Below are 20,558 nucleotides of genomic sequence, written 5' to 3'. Positions count from 1 at the left end.
CAGAAAAAAAAAAAAAAAAAAACCTCTCCCAGACATGAATACACGGATGTTCACCAGTTACATCCCAGCGTTTCTATTCAGCTTAAATACACTTGATAAAGCCCACTTTGATGTTGAATTACTTATTATAACTTATCATATTAAATATCTGATTAGTCTTATTGTTCCCGGAGAATTAAAGGTTTTTCCTCAATACTAATGAACTACCTTTCCACCATTGTCTACAGGGGGTCTGTGCTGCCCACCCTGGGCCACTTCAGGGGGTCATCCACTACAGATCACCACTGTTACCACAGCTCATGACTGCCACCTGATGGACAGTTGGACTACTAACTCCACACATTACAGTATACATACAAGCAGGACAGTGATGATGTAAATTCAAGTTTATTGAGAAAATGTACACAATTCTGTAAACGTTACAGTGGAAAAAAACATCTGAACAAAATCTATGTACAAGGATTTTCTGCCCACAACAGTAGTTCTTTTTTTTTTTTTTTTTTTTTTTACACCTATAATGCTGTACAAATAAATACTGGTGAGTCAAATACAGATGAAAGTATTTGTGGTGTTATGGATTAGCCACTTGGCAGTGGACACAGCATGGACAAACTGAGATTACACATTAGTTTAAAAAGAGAGAGAGAGAAAAAAAAAAGACAGCTCGACATCTTTTCAGAGGCTACAATTTAAATTACACTGGTAAATAAATACAGTACATCTGGGAGGACTCATTACATCAAATGTACAAAAGATGAGACCATAAGCCATGGATGCAGGACTAGACAGCACACAGCAGAGGAGGGCAGTGGACTGATACAGTCAGCAGGTGGACACCTCTCCTGGAGAGTCAGGCTGAGAGTTGAGGCTGGTGCCCAGAGCCATGATGAACATCATGGTGACAGCCAGGCCCGAATGGAGACGACACATTCACAGTTCAGTCTTTTTTGCTGTTACTGTTGTGTCTACTGCGGCTGCTGCTGCTACCAGTACTACTACTTTTCCTACTGCTACTGTGTCTACTGCTGCTGCGGCTGCGGCTGGTGGTGGTGCTGGTGGTCTTGTAGTAGCAGGAGAAGAATGGATGTCTAAGAGCCTGATCCAGACTGAGGCGCTTGGCTGGGTCATACTCCATCATCTTCCCCATGAGGTCAAACAGCTGCTGATGGGCTTCACCCTGACATGACATGTAATGCTGAAGGGACAGGGAGGAAATGTAATTTTTATTCAGAAAATTTACAGTAGTTGTCAAAACATCAAAAATATGACACATCTAAGGTAACAGTTGCAACTGATCATAACATTAAAAAAGAAAACTGCATTCAATTGGGAAATATTTGTTTTCAGTGCTTCCAAAAAAAAAACACAGCAGATCAGTTTCAACAAAATTTTTCCTGCAATAAAAGAACATACACACACCAGATGTTCTGTATTGTAGCTTGACAATGCAGTTGAGTATGAAGAACTGTGGCCAGTTTTAATGTAAACGTTTGTCATGAACTTCACCATCATATGCAACTATGATTAACCATCACCAACTACGACATGAAGAAGCTGGAAACATCCACACTAGTTGAAATATTTCAGTATGTGAACTTGAGTGTTTTGAAAGTTGTGTTTATCCCTTTTGTGGGAAATGACCTGCTCAAACTACTGGAGTGCATCCAGTGCTGCTGAACCTACCTTGAGAGGTTTGCAGTGTTTTCTAACATATCTCCCAGAAGAGCTGTGTGGGTCCCAGTCCAGTCTGCCCCGGTGAATATACCGCCGTTTCCTGTGCAACAGTCACTGATTGTCAGAATTTATGATCACAAAGCAATGATTCAGTGAACTTTATGAGGTGGGACTGTCGTGAGGATCCTACTACATGACTGTAAACTGATTCTCTTGTATTGATCTTTATCTCAGAATGATAACTGATGACAACAGTATGTCTTACTTAGTTTTTTGCAGGAGGTTTGTGGGGATGGGGCCCAGGACTCGCTCCATCATAGCAAGGTGTTCTTTACTGTCATGTGTCTGAAAAAATGAACACAAATTTGAATAAATCTATTTTAATACTAATTTCAGACATTAACACTCAACCTATGATCAGCCACTCACCTGGAAGAGAGTAGACCCAAGATAATACTCAATGAGTATACAGCCTACACTCCAGACATCACAGGAATGATCCCAACCCAGATCTGAGGGAGAAAGATGAATGTTTACAACCTAAGAATGTATTTAAAGCTTCAGCGCAGCGCTTAAAGAGTCACTTACCTAAGATAACCTCAGGAGCACGGTAGTGTCGTGTGGACACAACAGATGTATGGTGCTCATGTTCATATGTGGCATTACCGAAGTCCACAATTTTCACGTCTGGGTTCTTCAATGTTCGTTCATCCCGTTTCTGAAAGGACAATGACTACTTAAACAGCTGCTGGTATAAACCTGTAGTCTAGGAATTCTGACCCTGTTTTTACACAGGCAAAACTTACCATTTCAGGGTTATACTCCATATAATAGTCTGAATTAATAAAGAGAATATTCTCTGGCTTCAGGTCTGTATGTGTCAACTTGTTCTTATGCAGGACTGAAAGAGAAACACATAAAGTCTGTTTCCTCTAAACTCCATTTTAAAACTTGCCATAGTGTCTGTGTACTTGTGTGTTCCACTCACATCGAACTGCTCGGATAATCTGGTACGCCATGTGTCTGATGTGTTCAATGGGGAAAGGCTGAAAGTTGTTTTCCTTGAGGAAGTCATAGGTGCTGAGGCCAAGCAGCTCAAAAGCTATACAAACATGGCCATGGTAGTCAAACCAGTCCAGCATGTGAACACACGCACTGAAAAGAAAAAGGCACAGGGATGCAAGTTAAGGCATGATGATCATCATTTAATTGCTGGATCATTTAATTGCTGGATGAGCAGGTTTATGTGGCATGTGGTTACTTACAATCTTTTATCAGTGTCGAGAGACTTCAAGTTTTCTAGCACCTCTACCTCAGACATCGCTGCCTCACGGTAGCGGTCTATATTTTTAATGATCTTCAGAGCTACTCGAGCCCCATCACTGAAACAAAAGAAAGTCATTATTAATCAAAAAATACAAAGAAAATAACAGATTAAGCTCAATGGAATATTTACTTATTAATACTTACTTAGAGTGATCAATGCATTCAACGACCTTCCCAAAGGCACCCTCTCCTAGAGTACACACAATCTCGTCTACAGAAAATAGAGAGCTGAAGTTACAAACACAGCACTGACAAAGTGAAACACTGTCCTTTGGCTGGTTCACTGCCTGATGTTACATGGCTCTGTTTAGCTACATTACTATAACAGACTTCTGAACAGAGACCACTGGCATACAACTCAATGCTAAATATGTTACACTGACAAGCAATTTCTAGCCAAAAAAAAAATTATGTCTACTGGCCCAAATACTTCATCTTCTAAGTTAATGTTTGGAAATACAAAACCAGACAACAAGAGAGTGAGAGAGACAAAGTGTGAACAACAGTAGAAAAAAAGTTTATATTCTATACATCTCGCTCTGAGCATGTCTCCACTGTGATAGATGAGGTGACCCTCGTCATCATCCTCAACACTCCTGGATCTTTTCCTGCTCCTGCGGTGATGGCTCCTCCTCTGCACCGGAACAGCCGCATTCCGCCATCACATCAATAACCCATCAGTCAGTCAGCCAGCACCAGGCCACCACAATGCGACATCGTCATTCATTCAACCAGGCCAAGGGGGGGAGGTGTAGGGGTGGACAGATTCGGCCCGTTCAGTAACACCGCCAGGCGAATGGACGGAGCAGCAAATTCAAATTCAGCCCCGTCAGAGAAATTGGGCGCCAGCCACCACATAGTGTGTGTTACAGAAGAAAAACATGGCAACAAAATTTTCAGATGAGAGACTTTCTCAGAGTAGTACAGAAAAAAAACTGAACTTGATTGATTACAGTCTTTGTAAATGTAGATTTTTTTGTAACTCTTTCTATACGTTATTCTTTACGATCACGTCCCATAACAGCCCACTATGATCACTCTTCTCTTCCACATCTATAAAAACACTAACAATCCCCTACTTCCTGAACCCCTTAGCCCCTTACTTTTCATTACTGGAAGTCATGCTTAATAGTGAGGAGTAGGACACACAGAGATACAGAGAGACAAAGATAGGTGTTAAGCATTGGCTAAACACCAGAGATAATGACCCTTTGGTTTTGGTGGTATAGACAGGAAAAGGGTGGGGGGCAAAAAGGGAAAAGGAGGCTCTCGTACCGAGGATGACCCATGGTGAGAATGGCTACGCCTGCGTCTTCTGTCTCTGTTCCTGCGACTGCTTCGTCTGCTGCGGCCAGATGACTTGCTGTAATGGTGCCAATCACGATCTCTGTCCTTGCAGGTGCCTTCTCGGCTATCCTCCTCACAGGCCATGTCCAAACTGCGTTCCCGAGTCTGTTGTTCCCGAGAGCCCAGCCTCTGGTTCAAACTCCGGCTCTCCAGGTAGTGCCTAAGGAGAAGAAAAAAAGAAAAAAAAAAAACAGACACACAAAATCAGAAACAGGGAGTCGAAAGCCTTGGTGAGTTGGTACCAAATGATCACGCTCTGAAAGGGAATAAGGATATGATGGTGCTAATGGTCCGCCTATTCCTTGACACTCGATCTTAAGCCTTTTATGTAACATTTGTAATTAGCAACATACTGATTTACAGCCACTAAACTCAAACATCCTGTTCAATGAGAAGCTGCCATTAAGAAGGTATTTTATGAAAACAGATTAACACTACAAATATAGTACTTTTATATGTATACCAAAGCCAAGATGTAACATTACATTTGCAAAGTTTGAAGAATTATACAGTTGCTGGCAACCCATCTTGTCACAGATGCTTGTTTCTTGACTGACGGCCACATGGCAGAATTTAGGCGCGAGCCACTGAAAGCTGTTGAAAGCTTTTCAACACAATCTGATGATGCGTAAAATGATCTGTGACTCTACACCATAGCCCTATTTCTCTCAAATCTAAGGTCCAGATCTCTTGGGAAGCCTCAAATATACCTCACATTAAAATTCTTTTAGCCTTCTACCAGCTGTTTAATTTAAGCATCCTGTTGTTTCCTCAACAGGATGTGGCATCGGTCTTCAGTGTTGCCAATCACCCACCCAACACCCAATGTTAGCACCTTAGCATCTAAAAAAGACCAAAAAATCCCTAGGGCCCTAGCACCCTGGTGGTATCATTTTACTTCGAGGAAGAAGTCTGCCTCTCTACAGAATTAAAATTAGAGCAGATCTGGAACATCTAATGTAACCCCATGAGTCACGATGCGTGCTCACAAATGCTCGGTTTGCAGAACACATTTACACTACACTCAATTTGACTTTATATCTTGGTGAAACTTATCTCTCACCATGTAAAAGCTAAAAAATAACAAAACACATTCCAGAGACAGTGTTTAGTTTTGGTTTGTTTTTTCAATTGCTTAAAACTTTTGTAATTACCATTCATCCATGTAGGGGCTTAAATATGTGAAGTGACAGATGTTAATACTTATTGTTCAGAAGTGACTATACTGTTCCAATTCATGGCCCAACACAGAGGCTTGAAATGCTTCTCTTTTCCCACAGAAATGTTAAATACTGTCATATGAATGCATTTAGTTACCATTTACTCTGTCGAGTTGGAGTAGAAGAGAGTTGCCGAAGTAAGGCTCGTATTTTTGAAGTTGTCACACTTTGAGTTTAATACTGAGGCCCAGTTTCACCTTAGATCAATTTTGTCTCTGTGCATTTTGCATACTTACATACAATTATGTTTTGCATACCTTTATTCAGTATTTTCCATGACATTTTCATCAATGTGTCAAGAAGTCTAAATATGTCATTGCATTGAAAGACATATGGCTACCCCAAAACCTTATCAAAGGTCTGACATTAGATAAACAACTAGTAACAGATATTCACCCCTCATTGTTTCTGTGGTGACGTTGAGTTCTTCGGGCCTTATTTTCTCTTTCACTGCTGTGCGAATCTCGTTTTCTTCGTTTACGACACTCCATTCTCTCTTCCCAGCTGTACTCATCAAGCCAGACACACGGAGAGCGCATTCGCTTGGCGTGGCGCATCTGAAAAACAAGCGAGAACAGATACAAATCACATCATCTCAAATTATATCCTCACAAATCACATGAAATAATGTTTAGACACGGGCTCAGCGACAGCATTAGACAGTACACCATTTTAAGACAGGCCCCTCCCCGTTCACCTAGACCCATTAACTTACATTTACAGAGGCTGCAGCCAACTCGAAAAGGAGACATAGTATTAAACTTACAAATTAACAGACTGACCATCACCGTGCAATGACTTCATTTATAAATTATATTATATATTATAGTTTACCTTGTAACATATGAACAATTATTAGCAAGAGTTTCACACTTTAACGCTACATCTATTACGGCCGTAATCGATAACAGAAGGTTGGTTAACGCTTTCCGATGACTGCAACCAAGTAATCGACTACTGTAAAGACAATCCATAAGCAATGTTGTCCAGCGGAAACCCCATTTCTACTTTATTAATAAATTTTCAACTTTAATAGAAAATAATTTAGATCTTTAACAGGCATTTCAAACCATTAACGGTCGTTCTCTTACATAACTGGTTAGTTAACGATAACTCTGTCAGTGCACAAAGTAAGACATGCAGCGGCTGCCAACAGGCCTTTAACAGCTACATGTTTACAGCCAACAGAGTCGGATTTACATGGATGCAAGGGGGATTACCAAGAGATTAACACCAGGTAACACAACATCGCGTTGTGTTTATATGTTGTCTACGTTAAACGTAGTATATAGACCAAAAGTCAACAGATAAACCCACATCGGTACGTTAACTGTTAACTCTGGCTTCAACGCTAAAGGCCCGTGAGAAGGACAAGACAAACATACGTTTAACATTTACATTTTTGGCCTCGTCGCAAAGCTTAGCTCAATCATTTAGCGTTTAATATATCAGTGATTACAGTATAGACTAAGGGGAGTAAACAAAATCATGTCTATATAAAGGTATCTTAGGCTGTCAGCAGGAGCAGAATATAAAGAAGCTAACTTGCTAACAAATGACTGCCATGTTGTCGAGCCGTCGAGTTTCGAGAAGAGCTAAGCTAACTGGCTAAGTGGTTGTAAGCATTAACGAAATACACGATATAAAGCGGCAATAAGCAGTCCAAGAGAGAGGGCTTACCTTCGTTTAACAATTAAAGGACTCACAAAAGTAACTTTCACGCGTGTGTGGAGAAAATAATCACCCACACTAGAAAATGTCTGTGACCGTTCGACGTCAAAGATGGCGAACTTCTCGAGAATGCGACAGAATGTTCTTTAAAACTCAATGACGTAACTTACAACAACAACGCCCACTCATGTGGTATTTGAATCGTTTACGCCATGATCTCAGCCTTTCAGGAGCAACTGTACACATGATTACATTTGAGTGTTTATATAATGACTTCTATTGCGACTGATCACTTTGTATGATTGTTCTGAAAAGTCTGTATTTGTCATGTAAACTGTATTGTTCTAAATAAAGTATATAAAAAACAGGCGCAACTGTACAGAAACATCACCACAGACTGCATGGAGCCGTTCATATATATATATATATATATATATATATATATATATATATATATATATATATATATATTTATATATGTACACACACACACACACATATACATACACACACACACACACACACACACACACACACACACATATATATATATATATATATATATATATATATATATATATATATATATATATATATATATATACACACACACACTCAAGTGTTTACATACTGCATAATAATAATCACCTTAATGATGCTGATCACTTTGCACAAGTTTTCACTTAGTAATAAATGCACAGTTATGTTTCTATTTCAATTTTTATTACTAGATTTCTAAAATTACTTTCTCACCTGTGGTGCACTAAATTTTGTAGTTACTTATTTCACCTACACCACACAGTTGTTTTGCACTGACAAGCCAATTTCATCTCATTATTATGACAACACTGACATTTATATTTGCACAGATGTTCGTTCATCTCATCTCATCGTGGTTCTTGTTCACTACCCTGTGGGCCCCCTGGGAACAATTAAAGTATTTTGGATTTTTTTTTTTAAACCTTTATTTAGCCAGGAAAATTGGGCAGCTGCAGAATGTTACAGAAGAATAGAAATTTCAGTCATACATCCACACTAAAATGTAAATAAAACACAAAATAAAACTCAATAATACAAACTTACATATGAGACAACCCCCTAATAATTGAAAATGTACTAAAAAGTGTAATCACCAATATTCTTCAAAAGCATCTCAAACCAGAACCCAATTCAATCAATCAGAAAAACATCTACAACCATAGTTATCATTTTCCCATTCATTTAAAGTTACTATGAATGTATGCAAAGAGACCATGTCATTTATCTTTACCTTCCTCTGTATTCCATGCCGTGGGAGCAGAACATTTGAAAGCTTTCTTTTCCAGTTCGATTCTGACTTTCAGAATACACAATGATAATAACTGAATTGAACTGAAATTGAATCTCTGGGCTTTAAAAAAATAACAAATTTTCATTTGATTGCATTCAAATCATGGAAGTTTATGCTTCTATCAAGACCAAAGAAAACATGCACAATTAGGTTAAAAAGTCGTATTTATTCTGCATTTTTATACAGTATCTATCTGTGTTTTAGTACTGTAGGAAGTCTTACAAAACTAACATGATTTACATCACAAAATACGATTCAGTTGTTTTAAAAAATGCAATGAGTTTCATCTGATATATTTATTAATTGTATAAAAAGCCTCCTGAGACCCAACAATGCATTTTTGTCCTCTGTAGTGGGAAAGAGTTTCACAGCTTAATTTAACAAAAAAAACCCAAAAAAAAAACAACAAAAATAACCAAAGCTGTCCGCTGCAAAGGACATTTCACTAAATAATTTTTTTTACAAACAAAAAACAAACAAACAAAAAAAAAAAGCTGTGGCATCATACTGTTTCCAATCAAGGCAATTATTTAATGCAAAAAAAACCCAAACTTTTACTTACTGGGTCTCAGGGGGCTATATAAGAACTTTAGTGAGTTGAAGGATGAAGCAGTGGCAAGAATTAGGTTGGGACATACAAGATTAAGAACAACAATGTTTTTAATGGCCAAGTGCATTTCAGATAAATGTGATATGTGTAATGAATTCGAAAATGTAGAGCATGTTGTCATAAAGTGTAAGAAATATAATGCAATGAGGGAGGATTTACGTGACAAGATAAATATATTAGTGCAGAGATGGAGTTTAAAAGGAATATTAGGCAGAGATGATAAAATGGGAGAGTGCAACAAGGCTCTTTGCATTTTTCTGAGGGAAACAGGAATAATAGATATAAATTCTAATAGTATTATGTTGATAATGATGTTATTTATAGCTCTACCTCTTTATTTATTTAATAATAATAATAATAATAATAATAATAATAATAATTATTATTATTATTATTATTATTATTATTATTATTATTATTATGTATCTTATCTAGATTGTAACCTAAAGTAATAAACTCTGATTTGCACACTGCGGTACAGTAGGTGGCGGTATGCACCTTTTAACGTTGGTTGTAATCCGCCAGTTAAATGAGAGAAGTGAAAGATGAAGGACGAACGGAGCGATTGCTCTACCTGAAAGGCTTCACTCAGGGCAGAAAACCCACCCACCCCCCGCCTGGAGCGCTTGGAATTGTGGGTAAGACATGGCCGCGCGCAGTGTTCAGATTGTCAACTGTCTACATGTTGTGAGTTAGAAACCTAAACCACTGAAAAAGTGGACATTTTTGCAGCTTTTGGGGTAAATACATATTCTGAAGATGTCGGAAAATACACCGAAGGAGGGTGGCCCTGGAAAGCCGCTCACGAGGACTGTAATCGCAGAAATGTTGCAAAGTAATTTCGAGAGACTGCCTGACATTGACCAGAAAATCTTCCTGTACGGTCCGGTGTACTTCGGGGGGAACGCCAGCCTTGTGGGTCTAATCGCCAACAGCTTGTTTCGCAGGGCTCTGAATGTCAGACAGGCCCCGTTCGCCTCCGGCCTGCCCATGGCCGTGCTGCCCTTCCTGACCACCGTCGCCGTGTACAACGCAGCCGTGTCCGCCCCTCTCATGTTCGGGGACCTCAACTGTCCCACGTGCGCCCTAATGCGCGGTGCCCTCGTCGGGGTGGTCGGCGGGGGGCTGTATCCCATCCTCCTGGCCCTACCTGTAAATGTCGGCCTGGCCTCCAGGTACAACACAGCACCGATGCCAGAGAAGGGCAACGCTGTTCGGTACTGCGTGGACCTGTGCAGGCCGATCATGAGGAAGATGAGGGTGGCTCTGGCCCTGCAGGCTTTCTTCGGAACCTACCTGGGCTCCAGACACTTCCAGACCTACATGACACTGACCAAGATATCGTTTGGGTCTAGAGAGGAGCTCACTGACTGAAATACAAACACACCCTTGTGCATTTCTGATGTGTGTCAGTTATTGATTTCAGTTTCACATGAAATACACTTGTAGGGTTTTTTTGACAGTAAATAAATGTATCACTGTAATAATACGGTTTTGTCAAATGATCATTAAATCACATGTATTGATATAATACCTGGAGCCTCTTGATATGGTATGAGTCCAGAGTTGGATCAGTCAACATTGTCAGTCTACTAAATGAATCAATCCCATTAACAAAGCAAAATGTCAAACACCCTTGTATCTTTGTTTGGTATGACCATTTTCTAAAAGAATGCCACTATGATGAAAGACTTTTTTCAAAAAACAAATCAAAATAAACCAGAAAAATGTGTAAGATATTGATTATTTTCTTTTCCTTTCTATGAGTTCTTTATATTTTGTTCATTCATTCATTCATTCATTATCTGAACCCACTTTATCCTCACTAGGGTCACGGGGGTCGCTTGGAGCCTGTCCCAGCTACATAGGGGATATTATATTTTAATAATGTTCTATTTAAGTCATTCAAGGGCATCAATGCACTATTGGCTCTAATGTTAAGAATTTTTGTGTAATCTATCTAGGGATCAGTGAATAGGTTTACAGAGTGAACTGAAATGTGTGTGTTGCAATACTGCTTAATTGTATGACTTGTATCTATACAATTTCATGGTCAATTTAACAAAGGTTTTACCCATGTAAATATCTAAGAGCCTTCCACAGGATAATTAATGCTGGGATTAAAGTGTTTCAACAGCTTCTTGTTTCTTAAACGTCCATCAGTTTGATAGAGAGCATTAAGATTGGATTGCGTTTGAACAAGAAAAGGTCATGATATCATGATATCAGGGTTAGAAGAGAGGCAGATGAAGTGATTACCCATCATGCCTAGTACCTACAGTACAAGCCTGTGGTGGTAGTATTATCATCTGGGGTCAATTCAGTTAGTCAGGTCTAGGTTCAGCAACATAATGAGCCCCAAAAATATCATCTGACTACCTGAATATACTGAATAACTAGGGTTGAATATCAGTGGGTTTTTTCCTCCCCTGATGACACGGGCATATCCCTAGATGACAATACTAGAATTCATCAGGCTCAAATTGTCAAAGAGTGGTTCAGGGGGTGTGAGATCTAATTTTCAGGCATGGATTGTCCACCAGAGTCCAGACTTGAACCCCATTGAGAATCTTTAGGATGTGATCGAGAAGAGTTTTTTGCATTGATTTAATTCTACCATCATCACTGCAAATATTACTACAACTTTGGTCAGAGATAAAGTATATTTTATATTGACTGTAACACTGGATAAGTATTAAAAAACATAAGTGAGACCATGGTAAATGTGTCCCATACTCAAAGCTAAATACCTGCAAATTACTGTGTGACTTTTCTGACCAGACACTGCAAGTTTATATGTGCTTTGGCTGAGCTTGAATTCCAGATAAAAAAAGGAACTTGAACAAACCATATTAAACAATGAGCTGCACACAATGAACTAAACATGGTTTAATTTTATTAAAGGCTTTTCAGGAACCAGTCACAAATTTTGCAGCGATGTCAGAGCTAAAAGTATCTTCTTGCCCTAAACAAGAAATACGATCCATGTCTTCACAGCAAGTTGAACAGAAAATATAACAAATGCACTCCAGTTGTTGAGCTGCAAACAGCAACAGTCATATGTAAGCAAAAAGTCTGAAGATGGGCTTGGCAGTGCAGTGACACCATGTAAAAGAGCAGAACCAATGCCTTGTAGGCGATTGTCATTAAAAACATGTATAACACAGGCAATGCTTTATTAAAATGTCATCACCTTGAATGGCAGGTTTGACATCACGTCTCTGGCTCTCTGTAGATTAAACTGATCTGGGAAACATGTTACAGGGAAAGCAAGTTTATTGATGACAAATAAGGGGGAGGGGATTGAAATCGGTCTGTTATTGAGAGGGAAAGGTGCTTCTTGAGAGAAAACACTGACATCAATTATAGCAAACTGAATAAGACTGTTTTAAAAAGCCTATAATTACACAGTTACTGCTCCCCTTTAATGTAAACCCCCCCTCTCCCTCTCCCACCCCCCCAACCCTTAAAATGCTTTCTGAATCACATCAAAACTGCCATAAACAAAGCTCAGTGACGATCCCACAAAACAATAAACAACACGTTTTAAGTCAGAGGAACCTGAATTGTCATGACACCCAGTGATTCATATGGCACAAGATTCCCTCTTTTTCAATGTCATCCTTCTATAGAACACATCAATGCAGTAGCAGACTTTACAAGGTGGATACTCTTAATGCCCCTTTAAAACACCTGTCCTAGCATGCCATTTGACTTCATATTCACTAAAGGAAAAGTACGATAAAAACTATACATCTGTCAGCACAGAAATCTCCATAAATATATCAGACAACTGAACGTCAGTCAGAGAAAACTTCCTGAAGAGCAGAAAGATGAGGGGTAAATGTCACCTGTACACAATCTACACCTTGCTGAGCTTCCACTGAAACTGTTAAGCTATGCTGTAGTTTTCTTGCATTAATGGCACAATACATTTAAAAGGAGTAAACACTTTTTTTCTTTAACAGTTCGTATTCCCCCCACTTTCCCAAAATAAAATACAATAAATAAAAATACGGGAAGAGATGACCCATCCCAGTCATTCTCATGCAAAACAAGTTAAAGACAGTCTGGACATACATGAACAGGTGCTTCCTCTGGATCATAAACACACACACAAAAAGTACATGAGAGATGAACTGGTACAATGCTGAAGGCGTGTCCCCTTCCGTCTTCCCAAATGTACCCCTTTGCCATTACTTCAGTAGGACTACAAAAATTTCAGCTGATATGGGCTAGCCAGCGCCCGTTCACATTGTTAGTTTCATTACAGTACACAAGTGAGGGAAAAAAAGCAAAACTTATATAACTAGACAAGGCTTTGGACAAAAAGAGGAAGAGAAAAAGAGAAATAATTAAAGAGCAAATACAAAAACAACAATAGAATCAGTAGGAATTTCATTTTATAAAGTGGTCTGCCCTGTAAGTGTACTCTCTATAGTAGTAAACATATCTTCACAGAGTAAACACACATCGAGGGAAGGGGAGGAGAAGCTGTACTTCTGTTTAAAATACTGTACCTCATCACTGAAGGTTAATAAGCTGCAAAGGCATCAACGCCACAGCTTCCATAGCTTAACTTATTCTCTTTTTTTTTTCCAAACTTTTTTCTCATTTTTTTTATACTCGTCTTGATGAATCCCGTTCATCATGGTTCTTTTGTCATCATTTCTTCATAGAAAAACACCTAAGTACCAGCTAGGCTCCTTCACAGTTCATTTTTTAGTGCAATGAGAACACACACTCCCTCGCTGGTTAGAGGGTTAGCTGCCGTCAGTGCCTCATGTTTTTCCCAAAACGTTAGACCTAAAAGAAGAAAAGTGAGACAGGAGTCAACCTTAAGAAGTTGAATTTATGCACATCAGTTAATAATATATGTCATTAATACTCAAGAATAATCAGAGCATTAGGGCCACACAGAGAAAATAAAAGACAGAATAACAATCCTAAATATAAACAAAATATTTCAATAATAAAATCATGATGTTAAAAGAAACAAAGTAGAAGGTTTTGGCACAGCTTCACCTACTTACAAGGTGCATGGAGAAGAAAAAAACAATAGCAGGTCAAGAGCTCAGGCAGTACTTGAAAAATACATCACCAGCAGCATTAAAATAAGGTATGAAACTTAAAAAATAAAAGACTAAAAGAAACTCAAAGGAACCACCAATGCCAAAGATCCTAGCATTAACTGACCAATGGGCTACCTTCACAGGCGAGTGGGGGGTGTCAATATGTGGCTCTAGGTCCACCACTGTCTCAGGCAGATGCCACTCACATGTTATTTATCTTTCTGAATTTTTAAATTTTTCATACCTGGAGAAGCCATTTTCTGTTTATATCCATGTTTGTACCTCTGATCACCATGTGATACTTGAAAATATATGATTTTTATACACAGCAGTGGTAATGTGAAAATAAATACACCTTCTTAAGTTATTTAATGCATGTGTCAACTGCCAGTATTTTACAAAAGCAGCCCTTCTGTGGCATTCAAATAGGTCGGATAATCACCACAATACCTCATATAAATACAGCAAGTTATGTATTTTATGATAACCCTGGTGAAGGCCACAGGCTAAAATGCATTGTTTTAGCTTTAAAAAAAAAGTTGTCCTACACTTCCATGTGAAGCTTAACTTCTTCACCTGCTATATATCTTAAGAAAAAAAAACAAAACACCATTATGAGAGTAAATTTGTTATATCATGAGAATCAAATAATATTTTGTCGGGGGAAATCAAAACATTAAAAGAATAATGCTGCAATTTAGCCTGTATTATGTTTCTTCAAAAAATAAAAAGGAATTCTGAAATTGTGTAGCATTAAATCATGTGATAAAACAGCAAGGTATTTTGGCTCAGCAAATAATGTATGAAAAACTGATGATTTCAAACTGCTACATTTGATCATTAGCAATATTGCGACTTTTCCTCGTTCATTCAATAAATCATTCATTTGTTGTAAAGCATTTAATTGTCTCTACATTCACAGGGATGTTGGAGCAAAAACCATTCACTTTTAACATTCAAGTTAGAGTGACCTATTATTCTATGACCTTACATTTTTCTTCTTACATATAAAAAATATAATATTTCAACTTTTTGTCAAAGCATCTGTTTTGTTCATCCTTAGTGTGGCCCTAATGTTCCTTTTTTACAATAATATTCGTTATTCTACTCTTCTTGTGATTCTTACCTGAGTGCTTTCCATCTGTCCTTCTCTACCTGGTTTTCTGGACTCTCACTCTCATAAGATGCAAGGTAGAGTCCTAGAAAAAGATGAGACACAGAAGCTTAGTAGGTGTAAATAAGGTAAAAAAGGTGAAATTACTGAAACAATGAAGTAAAAAATAATACAGTGGACTCTCACCGTCCTCGCTGAAGATGGGAGCAGTGTGGAGGTAGTGTAGGATGGCTCGATCCTCCTCAAACGGACACTCCACCTGTTTCCATGTCATGAACTCCCCAACTTGCCGTGCCAGCTCCACAAATTTCTGCCAAATGTTTTCACCCTTAGTAAATGCAGTTAGAAAATGTACATGTTGAAGAAGAATAAGGAAAGAGTCCATCTCACCTCGAAGTTGACGTGGCCATTCGGCAGCCGGTTGGCACATCCTTCATTCAGGAAGTAGATATCTTTGATGAGCAGACTGAAGAAGGGAATCACAATCTGAGGAGAGAGAATATGGAGAAAGACGCAGGATATATTGAAGGGAGGATGAAATGATTGGATTCTAGTGAGAGGAATATGAGCAGTGTGGTGCTGACTGTACCTTTTCTCTGTTGCTGTTGGCAGTCTGAGAGCGATGGGCGGCCCCCCTCAGGGCAGTTCTATAGTTGTAAAAGTTTCCTGTAGGATCCATCTGATGCTGCCAAAACAAGTGGCAACATGCATTCTGCTGTGAGCTTCAGGTCTTATACTTCTATGTCAGTACATTTTTTTGTAGAGTGCTTACCTCCAGAATGAAGAATTTGGCAGTCTTGGCTTTGCCCCAAGTCTTCTTCAGCCGTGACACAGGACTCATGTTCATACCAGCTGCAGGAGGAAGTGGATGTAACAATCAATACAATGTCTGGCAGGCAAACTATCATTACAATAATATTCTCAGATATTGCGGGTTATAGACTCACAGATGATCGCCATGAGGGAATTGAAATTTCCAATGTTGAAACACTCTCTGGCTACGTCAATAAAAAACTCTATAACCTGGGCTCTCTGCTTCTTTTTCGCAGGCTGCAAATTGAAGGAAAAAAAAGGAAATTCATACTTAATTTAAAAGAGTTTATTTTTATAGTAAATTTTATTTGTGTCATGTTATATAGTATGAATCAATTTGTGTTAAACGACAAAGATGCAATGGTATAAAGTATCCAGTAGGGGGCAGTGAAGCTCCAATTAAAAATGACTGTCAACTTCACCATGACAACAATCGGCTGGATTAAATACTGGTACAAATAATTAACAGTTCATTGAATTGAGAATGATGCAGAAAGACGATTGCTTTTACATTTAACACATACAAACACATATTCTAAAATGTTCACATTTACTGTCACATTTTAGTATCGACAGTATTTTCAGTAAAACTGAAACAGAAAGCACATTTTGTTACTCAGTGAGTCAACTTCATACAGGGTTTGACCTATTGTTTGTAAGAATTCTCGCTATTTTGGGCACTTTTCACTGTGCTGTTTAGTTACTCAGTCTGTAGAAAATGTTGAGACTCTCGTGTACAGCATTACCCACTCACCATGCAGATCTCTGTAGCCACCAGGTAACACAGTCTGTTAAACCACCTGACATAGGCCTCCAGGTTGGAGGTTTTCTTCTTCTGGTCACTGAAGCATGGCTGTTGATAATTCATAACCACACACACACACACACACACACACACAAAATCACAGGTGAGTATAGACGTCCACCGCAGGGGATTTTCCAAACCTAATTAGCTTCTATCTACAGACTGATCCCTCTACGCGACTGTAAATGACAAAGACAGTGAGGTAAAAGCAGAAATAACACAATCAATAGAATGTGAAAAAATACAAGCAGAGACAGAATGAAGACACATGGATGAGACAGCAACTGACTACAAATAAAACAGTGAAATGAAACAAAGAAGTAAGAGCGTTTTCTATTTATATCCAGAGGACAGAGGGATGGTCTTTACGATACTCTGCTGTTTCTGTCCTCAGCGATCATCTGACCTATGTGTGGTAGGGATATTTACAAAGGTCACCAGTAATAAAAATGAGAACTGTTGAGATTTAGTGTGATAACTGCTCTGAAAATGAAACTAAAAATATGACAAAAAAAAAGGGATATGCAAGGATAAAGGATTAGTCAGTTAGTCAAAATGGTAAGCATGGTTGAAAACAGTCACCTAAGTCTTATATGGGGTAGGAGGGGATTTGTGTTTACATTTAATCATCAGCTCTAAATAGCACTATTGGCGATAGAAGTACAGTTGCGGAAAAAATTATTAGACCATCAAAAGTCATTAAAAACAATGGTTATGCAATCAAGTACTAACTCCTGTGTGTATCATGTGACTAAAACAGACAGAAAAGAAAACATGGAATGCCTAAAAGCACTGTTTTTGTCAGAACAATGCCATAGCTATTGGTGTAAGAACTGAAGTGATTTTGGTTATTATCAAGAAAACTTGGAAAATGGTTAGATATCAGCTCTGAAATTAAACTCTTAAGATATTTTTGTTGTTATCATTATATTTGTCCACACAAATGTACCTTCAGTTGTACCAGGCATCACAATGAACAAGAAATTGAAGAATATAAGGGGTGGTCTAATAATTTTTCCATGATTGTATTTAAAGGGGCTATATTCAGTATTTGTACATAGTTGTGTCAGAGAGTGATGATATGGGATGAGAACCACTAAGAAACAGACTTTAGAGTCAAAGACAGTGTCAAAGCGATAACAGCTAGGAGCACTGTTATTGTTGTCACCACTGGACACAACTTTAAACTGGAAGCACTCAGAGAGCGCAGACCACCGCCAAGGCCGATCAATGCCCCCCCCAACCACCACCAAAATGTAATCATTTGTTCCTTGTGCCAGAATCAACATTTCCTGAAATTTTTGTCCAAATCCGTCCATAACTTTTTGAGTTATCTTGCACACGGACAGACAAACAGACAGATAAACCAACACTGGCAAAAACATAACCTCCTTGGCAGAGGTAATGAAAAGAATGGAGTTTGATGCTGAAATCATAGTGTTCCTTCAGTTTGATTATGAGGCTTGTAACGGTACAAAATTATTATCTTTGTTAAGTTCATTATTTATTGATCCCCGGACAGTTCAGACTAAACTGTGACAGTTCGGACCTTGTTTGGATGATTCCAAACAGATCTTTAATGCAGCTACTGACAACACAAACTGTACAGAAAACAGATGATCTGTGGTTTTACTGTGGCTGTTTTCTGTCTAAAAACAGAACAAAGCGAACAAAACTATCAGCTGACAATGAGTTCTATACTTTATTCAGTGAGTGATACAGTGTGTGGATATGTAGTGTTGGTTCATTGGTGGTTTTGGCAGTGGTTATTGTGTTCTGGTACGTAACCTCCCCCTGCTGTTGAGAGACCGGAATATCGATTCAACATATTTCAAGTATTATTTAAAATGAAATTTTGTCTTTTTCTCTAAATTGGCTTGATTCCTCAACTTGAAATAGTAATTAACACAACCATTTATTCCAACCAAAAAAATGTCAACATAGACTTTTATTACAGCCTCTGATATGAAGAAATATTAACACAGAAGAGTTTTCAATTCATACACTGGACACACATTTAAACATCACATAAAGATGCAGATAAATGACTCTTTTAATGGATTTCAGAATAATTACCTGTGTTCCATCTAGTGGGTCTTTCTGAGCAAAAGCTTGGACAAACTCCTCTGGCCCAATGTGACTCAAATGCTCCTGGAAAAAAAAAAAAAAACACAGAGACAGCGATGGGGGTAGTCCCATTAATAATTCTTTCATTTCAGTAATGGAAGGCAATCAATAAGGGGAAGTAATGACTCATTGATGTGACTCATTGGAATCATATTTCCTTAAAGTGACACTTGAGACAGTATTCACTTCTATTAAAAGACAACTGCAGTCACACACATGCGCGAGTGAGAATGACTCATTAGACTCATCTTGTGATATAATCTAAAACCAAAACAGTGCCACAAACAGACACAAACACCACACACGCAGGGACGGAAAACATGTTAACTTCTATCGGCATGTTGCAAATCATACAAAGGAAGTCGTGTGTGTGTATGCGTGCGTTGTACGTGTGTGTCTGTGTCTTTCCACGGTGTGTGTGTGTGTATTGGAGTGTGAAGCTGTCAGGTCACATACATCCACAGTGGTTTTATCCCCTTTGTTATAGGCCCCAGGCACATCTCTGACTTCTGGGGTGATGTCACCGCTTAGACAAGGGTACGAGCTACTCAGGCACACACACACACACACACACACAAACGCACAACCGCGGTCACACGTGCTCAACATCAATGCACACATGAATAGATTGAAGACACCATGCATGCCATGTGAGGGATAAAGCAGATATTATGTATGTTGCACTGCATTATTCCCTTTGTTCTTTCGCAAAAATTCACTGAATAAGAAACAATAGCTGCCAAGAAAAAAAAAAATCAAGGTTATGCTAAATGCTACAAGATCAAAGTGTTAAGTGTTTCTGCTCTTTTTAGTCTGCTATTACACCTCCCATTCTCCAGTTATGCACGTTCAATCACACTCACATGCTGTTCTATTCACACCTCCGCTCTGTTTGATGCCTTTTAATTTTCATATTTCTGGCCTTGACTTGGACTGTGGAGCTGCCACTACTTCTCCAACCTCAGCCCCCACCCCCTTTAAGCATTGTGCACTCCCCACTTTGTCCATCTTTGTTATCATCTTTCACCCTGACCTCCCTCTAACCCAGCCTTCCCTCCCTCGGCTGCTCCTCACCAGCTCCACGTGGGTGAGTTGTTGTGCCAGTGTGTATGGGTCGCTGCAGATGGAGAGCATGTCCTTCTGGATGGGTTGAGGCTTAGTCTTGAAGGCCACCAGCTTGTCAGAGATGGAGGAGGCATTGAGGGAGACCTTCATGATGCTCTCTTCCCCCTGGCTCATGAGGGCTAGCCTCTGGCTAAGTTTCTGAAGCACCTGGTTCAGGGTTTTCCAGTACGCCTGTGGTAGAGGTAGAGGTGAAGGGAGGAGGAAAGGAGATGCATTATTAATGCTTTACAGATTACTAACAGCTATAAATTAAACGAGCATGTCGTAAGTGTCGTACTTTGTCTTCTGAGCTGAGCTCCTTATTTAACAAATTACACTTCAGCC

The 20,558-nt window shown here is 38.9% G+C and overlaps 3 protein-coding genes across 5 annotated transcripts in view; 1 reads left to right on the top strand and 2 right to left on the bottom strand.

Moving 5' to 3' along the window:
* Positions 1–371: 371 nt before the first annotated feature.
* LOC115427462 (dual specificity protein kinase CLK4-like) overlaps positions 372–20,558 on the bottom strand; it is a 27,065-nt gene continuing 6,878 nt past the window's right edge. The window contains exons 1-13 of one of the 3 annotated variants that reach the window (XM_030146032.1): positions 7,248–7,397; positions 5,964–6,124; positions 4,276–4,507; positions 3,532–3,634; positions 3,145–3,211; positions 2,940–3,056; positions 2,663–2,829; positions 2,481–2,575; positions 2,263–2,392; positions 2,104–2,186; positions 1,940–2,019; positions 1,684–1,774; positions 372–1,195 (exon numbers count right to left, since the gene is read on the bottom strand). In XM_030146032.1, coding sequence (XP_030001892.1) covers positions 938–1,195; positions 1,684–1,774; positions 1,940–2,019; positions 2,104–2,186; positions 2,263–2,392; positions 2,481–2,575; positions 2,663–2,829; positions 2,940–3,056; positions 3,145–3,211; positions 3,532–3,634; positions 4,276–4,507; positions 5,964–6,124 — 1,584 coding nt within the window. In that variant the 5' untranslated portion in view covers positions 7,248–7,397 and the 3' untranslated portion in view covers positions 372–937. Of the gene's footprint in view, positions 1,196–1,683; positions 1,775–1,939; positions 2,020–2,103; positions 2,187–2,262; positions 2,393–2,480; positions 2,576–2,662; positions 2,830–2,939; positions 3,057–3,144; positions 3,212–3,531; positions 3,635–4,275; positions 4,508–5,963; positions 6,147–7,247; positions 7,398–20,558 lie in introns of those variants that run through there. The other 2 variants (XM_030146033.1, XM_030146034.1) reach the window with 2 other exon arrangements.
* tmem126a (transmembrane protein 126A) lies at positions 9,781–10,915 on the top strand. Its single transcript, XM_030146037.1, has one exon. It carries the CDS (start codon positions 9,938–9,940, stop codon positions 10,550–10,552), a length of 615 nt encoding a protein of 204 aa, XP_030001897.1. The 5' UTR covers positions 9,781–9,937; the 3' UTR covers positions 10,553–10,915.
* The window catches only part of LOC115427463 (ras-GEF domain-containing family member 1C), a 23,250-nt gene continuing 14,744 nt past the window's right edge, over positions 12,053–20,558 (bottom strand). The window contains exons 5-14 of the mRNA XM_030146035.1: positions 20,184–20,405; positions 19,059–19,133; positions 16,932–17,030; positions 16,312–16,414; positions 16,137–16,216; positions 15,954–16,049; positions 15,755–15,850; positions 15,551–15,674; positions 15,377–15,449; positions 12,053–13,984 (exon numbers count right to left, since the gene is read on the bottom strand). Of these exons, the coding sequence (XP_030001895.1) occupies positions 13,960–13,984; positions 15,377–15,449; positions 15,551–15,674; positions 15,755–15,850; positions 15,954–16,049; positions 16,137–16,216; positions 16,312–16,414; positions 16,932–17,030; positions 19,059–19,133; positions 20,184–20,405 (993 nt within the window). The 3' untranslated portion in view covers positions 12,053–13,959. The remainder of the gene's footprint in view (positions 13,985–15,376; positions 15,450–15,550; positions 15,675–15,754; positions 15,851–15,953; positions 16,050–16,136; positions 16,217–16,311; positions 16,415–16,931; positions 17,031–19,058; positions 19,134–20,183; positions 20,406–20,558) is intronic.

This window comes from Sphaeramia orbicularis, chromosome 10 (genome assembly GCF_902148855.1).
Source record: "Sphaeramia orbicularis chromosome 10, fSphaOr1.1, whole genome shotgun sequence".
NCBI lineage: Eukaryota > Metazoa > Chordata > Actinopteri > Kurtiformes > Apogonidae > Sphaeramia > Sphaeramia orbicularis.
This window is presented reverse-complemented; position numbering and strand designations above follow the sequence as displayed.

Bases quoted from the DNA above. Each gene is read 5' to 3' on its own strand.
- tmem126a (XM_030146037.1), top strand. From the start codon at position 9,938: ATGTCGGAAAATACACCGAAGGAGGGTGGCCCTGGAAAGCCGCTCACG.